The 10,088-nt window shown below is 47.1% G+C and overlaps 1 protein-coding gene across 1 annotated transcript; it reads right to left on the bottom strand.

The window, feature by feature from the left end:
* Positions 1–61: 61 nt before the first annotated feature.
* On the bottom strand, positions 62–9,045 carry LOC104511101 (the record flags this gene model as incomplete). The annotated part of the gene is made up of 6 exons (XM_010153569.1): positions 62–133; positions 1,170–1,329; positions 2,415–2,477; positions 4,397–4,515; positions 8,185–8,361; positions 8,921–9,045. Coding segments are annotated over 6 exons (716 nt in total), but the record flags the coding sequence as incomplete, so codon positions are not given.
* Positions 9,046–10,088: the final 1,043 nt, after the last annotated feature.

Here is a 10,088-nt window from a genome sequence, read left to right as displayed (position 1 = left end):
GGCGACGCAGCCAGAGGATGCTTTGCCAGTGTCGTGGACAAGAACACGTTTATTTTCTTACCTCACGTATAACACAGTAAAGAGTCTCATAACGTAGCGCACCGTGAATAAATAATCAGCTACACTGTGCCACCTGCGGGGGCAGGTCCCGGACGAAGAAAAGCGGAGAGAAATGAAATCCCACTGGTCAGTTCCGGCGCGTGGAAGGTAAGTGCCTCTCTGGAACGCGTGTGTCCAAACCGCCGGGTGGAAGACTCTTCTGGGAAGAGTCTGTCTCAGCGGGTTGGCGGGAGTGGTCGTGCTGGTCCCCTCGCAGCTCAGGACAAGGGGTATGCGGCATCCAGCCAAGCGACACCCTAAACGAGTCCTCCAGGCTTTTACTGTTAGAGCCAGTCCAGCCACCTCTCGGTAAACTCCGGGTGGGTTCACCAGCGGGGGGTGTGCGGAACCGAAGCCTGCTCCCGTGTCTGCCAGCGGTAGTTTTACATCTAGAACCTTACGCCATCAGGAAGCGGAGACTTGTCACCATCTGGTTGCGTAAACTTTGGTTTCTACAGTCTTTTGTATCGGTAAATGTGGAAATGGCAGTATGGGCAGTAGTGGTCTGCGTCCTTGAAGAGCCTCACGAAGAAGGGTACAAAGCAGCAGCCAAAACAGCACCTGCAGGCAAAGAGGAGATGGACACGCATGGAATGGCTTGCTGACTGATCTTTCTGCGGGCTACATCTCTTCTTTCTCTCTGCCTTTTCCCTGCATGAATCCACTCCTCTCCCAAGACTTGCTGGTTATAGTATTTCCTGAAAGATTAATCCCCTTCACTGCCAATATTCGATGCTTTAGTCTGATTCTGAGCCTGCTTCTAAATTACGGTAGGGAAGTAGACAATGTTGCACTAATTTTTGCTTTTATGAAAAGTAACAACATACTTAAATTTAGCAAGCTCGCATCCCTTGCAGCCATGAGGACTGTACCTAGTAGGGACAGAATGATTTCTTATCACGCAGGGAAGGGCAAACTGTCACTATAAGCACTAGCTAGCACTTTGTTTTTTGAATGACTCTTTTAAACCTTCTGCTATAAAGGATCTTTGGGGTTGGAACTAGATGATCTTTAAGGTCCCTTCCAGCCCAAACCATTCTGTGACCTTCAGCGCCCACGCGAGAGCTTACCCAACCATGCACAGGCTGGCGCACAGGAGGTAAGACAGTCGGCCCAGTCTGTAGGTGACCTGTGTGGTGATGTGCAGGCGGCAGGAAGGGCATATCGTGGACGTTGGCTTGCTTGAGAAGATTCCTGCTACGATGACCGGTGGCTGAGACACCATGTAAACTGAATTCAAGAGGAAATGAGAAGCACAGGAAATCTTTTCCATGTTGTAAAGTCTTAACTGGAGAATGTAGGTTCTTAACATGGGTGATCTAGAGGCATCTATGTTACTGATTTAAAGTATATTCATGACAGCCACTGCGCTGCGTGTCCCAATACGCTGTTTCTACCAGCAGCCTGTATTTGCTCGGGTAAGGACATACACAGGGAATTGCTTATGGGATAATCCCCGCAGTCAGGCAGTCTCCACCACCCACTGGTGGATGTACTCTGACACTGCGAATTTCTCTCCTGGTGTTTAAAGTAATATGAAAACTCACGTTCTCCCAGAAGAAGAGATTTGAAGGATATAGAGGAGCTTTCTGGACCAACTTTACAGTATTTACAAGGAATTCACCAAAGGAGATGAATCAGAAAGATGGGGCTGTCCCCAGTTAGTAAAGTCTGTAGCTCCCCTGGTGTTTTTTCAGTCTGGACCTGACTCTGCCAGGTTCCTTGAGGGGTGCACCCCCTTGTGGGTACACAAAGGGTATTTTTTTCAGAAATGTTTTCAGTGAAAAATACCATTTTAAGCATCCTAAAACAAGTTTAGGGTATGTTCACACTGTAGCCTGAAGCAAGATTTCGGGAGTGGGAAGGTATTGTCTGTTAGATACAGGTTATAGTATATTTGAGTTTAATTGCATTCTAGTCTTGGGCATTTTAAAAAATATATGTGTGTCTCCCTTCTGTAAGAGATGTTGTCTGACTGTTCTTTGAAGCCTTTCCTCAGAGTCTGCTTAGAGCTTCTCCACTTCTATCAAGGTGACTAGAACAGGAACAATGCAATAAACTAGAATTAAATTGATTTGTTGGGAAAGTTCTAGCTCCTAGCTGGTTTTTAAAAAATGGGTACTTCTGTAGATTGGCTAATGCTGGAAAAACAAGTCTCGAGTCTCACATCTTAGCTTATCTTTCCACATTTCTAGGGAAATTTTCCAGCCTCTATGTGATTTAGTCAGAAAACTCCATCTTACCTGTTGATTTCAAAAGCATTTCACCTTTGTTAGGGTGTGACGTTGTCAGAAACGCAGTCCCCTAGCACTTACCTGGAGGCTCAAGGGTGGCTGTTTCTCGACAGGTGTAAGGTGGGGGAGCAGGATACTCATAACCTGAGAAATCAAATCGTGTTTTCAACACAAAGGCAGTAACTGCATCTATCCCAGCGCAACATTGGAATGACACTTGGTCTTAATTGAAGGACTCCATTGCTAAGTGTTCCCCAACACCTCTAACTAGTTTCAGTGATTACTGCCCTTACTACTGATATTTAGAGACCTTTCTCCAGTTTGAATTTTATCCACCTCCATCTTGCAGCCAAGGAATTGCATCCTACCCTTTGTTGTAGAAAAAAAATCCGAGCCCTTTTTCTCTCTGCTGAGGATAAGAGAGGAGGGAAGGGAAGCCCGTGACTAAGACACCTCGTGCTCTGTTAGTTCTTTTACTGATCTTACAACCTAAGGATGCCATCAGCCTGCCTAAGCGGGAAATAAATAAGTGTATAACAAATGCATTCTTGAATCTATTCAAAATAACGTATGAAACTCCACAGCCGGCTGGCGTGGGTGTGCTGTCACACTGCCGGAGTGGTCTGCAGCAGCAGCACGGTCCCCACGAGGGGTCTGGTGTGGTGAAGCCCTCACCCTCAGCAGAGCAGCCCTGACCTGGGAGCCCAGCCTGCGCTGCTGAGCCTTGCGGAAACAGCGTGACTCCAGCCGGGAATAAGCCCACGGGGCAGTGGGATATGAAACCGGAGTTTTCCGGAGTGAGACAAAATTAAATGAGAAGCTTGGGAATATGTTAGGAATGCTTCCTTGAATGGCTTCCCAGAAGTGGTAGAGATTTGGAATGGCATTTGGGTTTAATGGGCAGGGTGTGTGTTTAGTTTTTTCAAGGGGTTTTTTTGGGAGTAGGGGAGATTATTTGTGGAAAAACAAACTGGTAAAAAATTAATAATTTCCTTCCGATCTGGAAGAGGAGTATTTTCAGTACAAGTGAGTTATCACTCGATGTGTTTTTGTGAAGGACCTGTTTCCTCCCAAGGGCAAGGCACTACCACTCCGTGCTGATGTGCTGAGTGCCTGTCCCGTGGGGGACAAGAGGGAGACTTTTTCTCCCCAACCTCTTCCAAGTTCTTCTGAGTTCAGAAAGAGTCCAGAGAGGTCTCTAAAGACAAAAATGTTTACAGAGAAAGCTGATCAGAGTAAAATGCTCTGAAAATGAGTCCGTTTTAGAGGCCCCGTACTGCCACATCTAGCCTTACTGATCACCTCCCAACCTCCCGTTCTGGTTTCTGCTCCAGTTGTTCTGGTGAATGGCAATTCCCTCAACAGCAGGAACGTAAAGTCACTGATACCTGGGTGTGTCTTTCCGTGAGTGTGGGCTCAAACAGGCAGAAGACAAAGGAGTGTTGTGAGATGCTTGTGAAGGTGTGAGGGCAATGCCTCTTTTCAGGGGGACAAGCCAACCCAGCAGAGAAGCAGCTGCGTCGTCATTGAGCTGAACTGCCAGCACCTCATTCGTGATTTTTCCCCGTGAGACAGCAATGGGAAGGGGTTGTTCAGCACTGCAGAACTCGGCTGCAGAACTGACTCATCTCAGGAAGGCAGCCCTGGGCAGCAGGAGCATTTGGGAAAAGGCCAGTTCTCTGGAAAACTGGATTACAGTTTAAGCAAGACATGGCCCATCCATGTGTTTGCTGGCTGAACATTTGCTCATTAGGAATGTGAAATGATTGTAGAGATGCAATTCTAGAGATACAACTGTGAGTCCCATAATGTTGTTAGAAAAATGAGTAACTAAATGAACAAAAATATTTTTTGCCATATAGAGTGGTGTTTTCATCAGGAGATCCTTCCAGCTTTCCTACCCCAGCCCTGGGGTTTATATGCTGGCACAGGCCCTTTCTAACTCCGCCAGACCTGGGCCACTTATGAGTTTGGCTCCGTTACACTCTGGAAACCAGCTATGGGTGTTTGCCACGCAACCGCCGAGTGCTCTTCCCAAACCCCTCCCCGCGGAGCCGGCTCACCCCCTTGGCTGCAGTACTCTGGTGCAGAGGGTTCTTGCGTGTAGGGTTCACGGTGCGGTTCGTACATGACCATGGGAATTTCCACGCACCCCTTCTCGCTAGCCATCTCTGCCGTGCACCTGCCGAAAGCAGCACAGGATGAAACGCGCTGGAAGTGACCTTCGGTGCCCTGGGTTTGCCAGGGCCTGCTTCTGCAATTCCTAGTTCTCACACTCGGATTCTACTTAGAGGAGCATTAGCAGTTCTCGTATTCTGGCTTTTTTATAGACTGAAGTGCAGTCAGTTTCTGTTACACTTCATGATGAGGAAGATGGGAAAGGGGAGCAGAAAATACCATCTTTACATATTTCTTTGTGCTGGAAAGCTAAAAATGTTCACCCAGAAACCACATTACTCAAAGTGTGTAAATTTGTGACTGAAAGTGTTAGCTTTGCAGAAAAGTTAACCTAATTTTTTCTATGGATTGTCAAAATAGTCAAGGAGGGGAAGAATACGCTTTGGAGCACCTGCGAAAACCCTTCATGTCTCATGAAGTCAGAGCCTGCAACAGTGCAACCGGTTGCAACTGGGATCTGCCTTCCGTCTGGTTGTTGTGCAACCTTATCATCATCGTTACCGTGACCAGTTTTGCACTGTGAAACTCTTGTCTCATCACTGGTGTGACAGGGATCGGTTGGGCAAGGTCATGATTAAATATGACTGTGCTGCCTGAGGCTCTGCGCGAGATCAGGCCAAGTGTGTGTGTTTTGCAGGGGTTGGCAGGAGCTTCTTTGCAACGAAGGAGCGTGGGAGGAAGAGGACACAGCTGGAGATGTGCGTGTCTGTTACGAAAATGGAGTGGTGTTAATTATTCCTAGCTGTCCCTTGAACCAGTATTAACTGGTTGCTTTCCTACTAACGTTAACTGTAGGAGTCCTTTGCAGAAGAAAGTTATAGCCTTTCGCATGGGTCAGTGAGAAGGGTGGTTTTAGGGGAAAAAAGGCTTAAGGATGTTTGTGAGGAGCTGCTCAATGAGTCTGGTGCAGGTTTACTGGCTGCTTAGGTAACTCCACAAAGCTCCTGGCAGTCCAGCGATGTCCTGTGTGGCTGTGCGGATGCTTTCCCTGTTTTGGGTTAAGATTGTGTCTGTCCCACCTCATCTCTGGTGATGCAGAAGTGCGGGGTTTATATTGTTAAAAGACACTTGGATATGCTGGCGGAGACTGAGAAATGTGACATTTGGCAAGTTGGCACGAGCTGCCTGAATATGTGAGGTCAGACTGGAGCAGGATGGAAATTGCTGCACGAGGCAAGATGGACCCCAGTAGGTCTGTTTTCAAGGTGTGTTGGAGAGCAGTGTATGGGGGAGGCCTGAAGGGGCTGTTAGTAGTGCTGAGATAAAACAGCAGGTTTTTTAGGGAGGAAGAGTAAGAGGAATTTGAAAATATCACTAGGGAAGAAGTGATGTAATCTTCACGAAGCTTGATGGCTGGGAAGTGATATGGAAAATGGTAGCAGAATGAATAATAAAAGCACTAGGTAGGATGGTATGGAGAAAAAAAAATCAGAAATGTAGAGCATGGGCCATGTTAAGGCCAAAGATGCTGGAGAAAATTGCTAGTAAATGGATTGGAGAGGAGGGATGGGGAAAGGTGCATCTCGGTATACTTGGTATGAAGAAGCTAAAACTGGTGCTTGGGAATGTCAGAGGTGTTAATAGGCTGTTGATGAGGTTTCATAAGGATCCACTGAGAAGAAAAAAAAGAGAAGCTGAGAATCAAGAAAACTTGTGTAAGATAAAGCTATGAGAGCTAAGGGAGATTAACGATCTCTAAAGAAGAAAGACAGTACATCAGTAGTAACTGCAGGGTCAGGAATGTGGTGACAGACAACTGTTGCATTAGCCTGTGTTGATGACCAAGGGCTGTTTCCTTGGGAGAAGAATTAGTAGGCAAAATTATAGGGAGTCTCTTCCAGTTTTTGGCTTATTGCTATCTTGGTATTTTAACTCTATACGCTAAATACTGGGTGGCATCAGTTCTGGTGACATTTCTGCGGAATTCATCTCGCTCACTGTGAAACAGGAAAGGGCTTTTGAATTTCATCCGGTGTCTGTAGGCCCAGGCCAAAGGCCCGTCATGAGGCACGGAGTAGGAGGGAATAATGAGGGTGGCATGGTGAGAGCGTTGCGAGCTAACAGCTGAATGCAAGCAAACACTGACTAATCCGTGCTCCACCCAGTGAGGTGTAATACCACCAGTTAAATGCGTAGGACAAGAGATGCAGAAGTGAATCAGCAGCAGAGCCAGGAATAGCGTGGGAGTCCCACTGGATGCCACGTTTGTGTTTGATCTGCTGGAGCTACCAAGCACAGAAGCTGTGGGCTGCAGGGTGTTGATCAAGTTGGTGCCCTGAATGTGCTCACTTTCAGCATCTCCTTACACACTTCTAATAGCGCTGCCAGTAGCCCTGTGTGTTGTGATGGAGGTCCTGCCCCAGAGCACATGGCCTGGGACAACTGGACGGGCAGATGGGCCTCAGCCTTGCAGCAGTGGCTTCTGCCTGGGAGAAAGTACCAGGGGGTTAGATACTCTCTGGGCCTGACTGCTGCAAGTCCAGAGGTCCCGGAAAGGCATCCCCTAGGGCATTACATGCAGCTGAATAGGCCCTGTCATTTGGCATGTAGTTGGTTACTCTCACTTCTTGGTTGCTCTGATGCCTGAGAGCAATTCGGGGCTATGACCCCCAAACCTGTCAGTATTATTGCCACAGATGAGAGCTGGAGGCTTTCTTCTCGCAGGTGTGAGCTGGAGAGGAAGGTATGGGAGAGGAGAGACAGTAATGTTAGTCCTGTAGGAAAAAGTTGTAAAGAGAAATATCGGCCAGCAGTTCCTGAAGAGTAGTTAAAAATCCCAGCAACTGCCTCCCAGGAAGCAGCAACACCCAGGAGGCGCACACTTTACAGGCGAGGGGGGATGGAAGTGGGCTGCCCCGCAGTCACGCTGAGCAAAGCGAGCTCCCAGCGAGGATGGAGCAGATCCCTGTGCACTCCTGCAGTGAGGGCTCGGTTTGTCTGAAGCACTCAAGACTGACTCAAGCAACTACAAGCTGCTTGATTTGCAGGCAGGAAGGTATGGTCCCAGGGACACCAAGAAGTCTGTGCCTTCTCTCCTCCGCTGTCTCAGTCTCTTCTACCTACAGGTACAATCAGTTTGCACTGGAACATAATGCTCACCTTATGTCCTGTGGAAATTAGTATTAAAAGCAAATCACACCCTGAGGCATATACACAAAGAGCCAATTCAGGGCAAGGAAGGTGGAAATGACAAAGCCTTTGTGTTCCAGGATGGACGTATCCTAGGGGAGAATGGGCAAAAGCCATTTCCAGCATCTTCCCCTGGGTTTGCTCCAGGCGCTGGTGTTCTGGGGGGAAGAGCAGCCATCCTGCAGCTCGGGAAAGCTGCTGGGCTGTGGAATTCCACGGCAGGGCCCTCGCTCTCTGGCTCTCACCTGCACCCCTGCACCTCCCCTCCCCAACATCCCTGACAGCTAAGTGATCCCACAGATCGTGTGCCTGCCAAGAGGCACAGGCACTGCCATTTGGGCTTCGTACAGGGGAAACTGAGACACGCAGAGGACAATCTTCTCAGGAGTCCTGACGGAGTTGCCGTCTGGCCTCCCGTGTTCAAAGAGCTGCAAAAGGAATGGTGACTTCCCTCTCTTCTTTCCTCCCCAGAAAGATTTTCGGGTGCTGCACGTTTGCAGTGCTGGGCAGAGAGACAGTCCTGCCTATGCAAATCACTTTTCACCTTTCAGAAACGCTTTTTCCAGTTCGATTCCAAGTTTGCTGGAAATAGGCTTTTCCCACAAACACTTCTTCAATGGTGACGTTGCGGTATGTGAAATGGAAGCATTCCTGAGCCTGGAGAGTCCCGTGGGACTTGTGTCCATTTTGACCGAGGTATAGCTCATCAGGACACAGAGAACTACACGACAGTCATTTCAGAAGTCTCATTACTTGAGTGCTGATGCATCTGTGTTTTAGTCTTACGAGCCTGTGCCGAAGAATTATTTACGATTTCATTTGAAAATTGAAGTTCACTGCATTCAGATTCAGAAATTAACGTCTGAAAGGAGAGGAGGCAGATGGGATTTAGGGGTGTGTATGTATCGGAGTCCAGGGAACATCTCCCCTGCTTCAGAATTGTGTTCTGTCACAGTTATTCCATAAGCAGATTGACCTAGTTAAAAAAGTTATGTGGTACTTCAGTGAAAGTTGATCAAGCTTTACTATATTTTTAACTATTTTTTTTTAATCAAGGCTTTTTTAGCAAGAAGGTTAATTGTTGGTCACATACTGTGGACTCCAAATGCGGTTTCCAGAAAGTTTTGTAGAGTGCTTGGTACCGGCCTAAACCTATTCCCGTTGAAGCAGTGGAGCTGCTCCCAGGACCTGGATGTACCAGCACAAAATATCTAGCACTTCTGAGAGTGGAGAAGAAAATATAGAACAACCTGGATATGTGAGAGAAGGACTAACATTACGAAGGGCTGTCGCTGTGCCCCGTCTGTACTGCAGCTGGCAATAAGGGCTGGATCAGCACCGTGTCGTCTGGCAGGAGGTTATCATATTTGGCTACCACATCATGTACCCCGATGGCATCCAGAACCTTTGGCAGGACAGGAAGCGCTTTATAAGAAAAGTGTTTAATCTCCATTCCAGCTCCAGCTGATGTCAGTGTGGGATTTGCCACTGTCTTCAGTAAGAGCTGGTTCCCAGACAGAAAAAAGGGAACATGGAATTTAGGAAAACCCATCCAGTGACTCAGGAATCTGAGAAAGATTCTGTTGTTTGGAAGATGAAAACATTAGAGTAAGCGATCTTCAGGTTTCATGGACATGAAGTTATAGCAGTTTTCTACCGTGATCTGTTGGCTTATAGGATACTAGTCCAAAGGCCTCTGGTTTGCTGTAACGTGCTCTTGTTCTGTCATCACTAGTTTAATGTTTTCTTGGGCACTTAGCCCTTCCAGCTGCATTTATGAGACAATTTCAATTTCTGCTATTTTAAAGAGTGACCATAAAATGCTGTTGCAGGCATGCAATTGCAGCTGTGGCTTGAGCAATATCAAATGCCTCTGTTTTACTTTACTGAAGCAGTTAATGCTAGTTTTTGGCTAGCAGTGAAGAATTGAATTCCTCAGTGGAGAGATCTTTTCCCTCTAGCCCTGAGCTGGTCCTTTATGGTAACATTCACAAGGTGCTGAGGTTGTTCAGGTGCTCAGGAAGGAATAATTCCAGCTTTGAAACAGGTAAACAAAGAGTTGGGGAGCAGCATTCAGGTATTTGTTTATTCTTGTTCTTAATATAGAAGCTAAGAGAGAGGACTGCCGGCAGCAAATTAAAAGTTGGACATTAAAAAGTATTCAGGATGTCTGAAGTGGACAACATTCAGTGAGATGAAGGATGCTCTGCCAATTTCCCACTCTTTACTCCTGAATTTCATTTTTATTCCTACAGTTATTCTGACTTTTAAGCCTGTATCAGGCTAGCAGCATCCTTTCTCAAATGGAGAGGATGTAGCTATGAGGGATTTAACTGACTCTGAACCATATTTCTTGTTGCAAACTCTTCACCTGGTTCCGTTGGCTTCTCTGTTGACTGCATTGACTCACAAGCCCATACGAAAGGTCACGGCTTGAAGTGGTCAGTG

Source organism: Eurypyga helias, unplaced genomic scaffold, assembly GCF_000690775.1.
Source record: "Eurypyga helias isolate BGI_N326 unplaced genomic scaffold, ASM69077v1 scaffold15516, whole genome shotgun sequence".
Classification (NCBI taxonomy): Eukaryota; Metazoa; Chordata; class Aves; order Eurypygiformes; family Eurypygidae; genus Eurypyga; species Eurypyga helias.
Note: the sequence above shows the minus strand (reverse complement) of the source record. Positions and strands in the feature narration are given on the sequence as shown.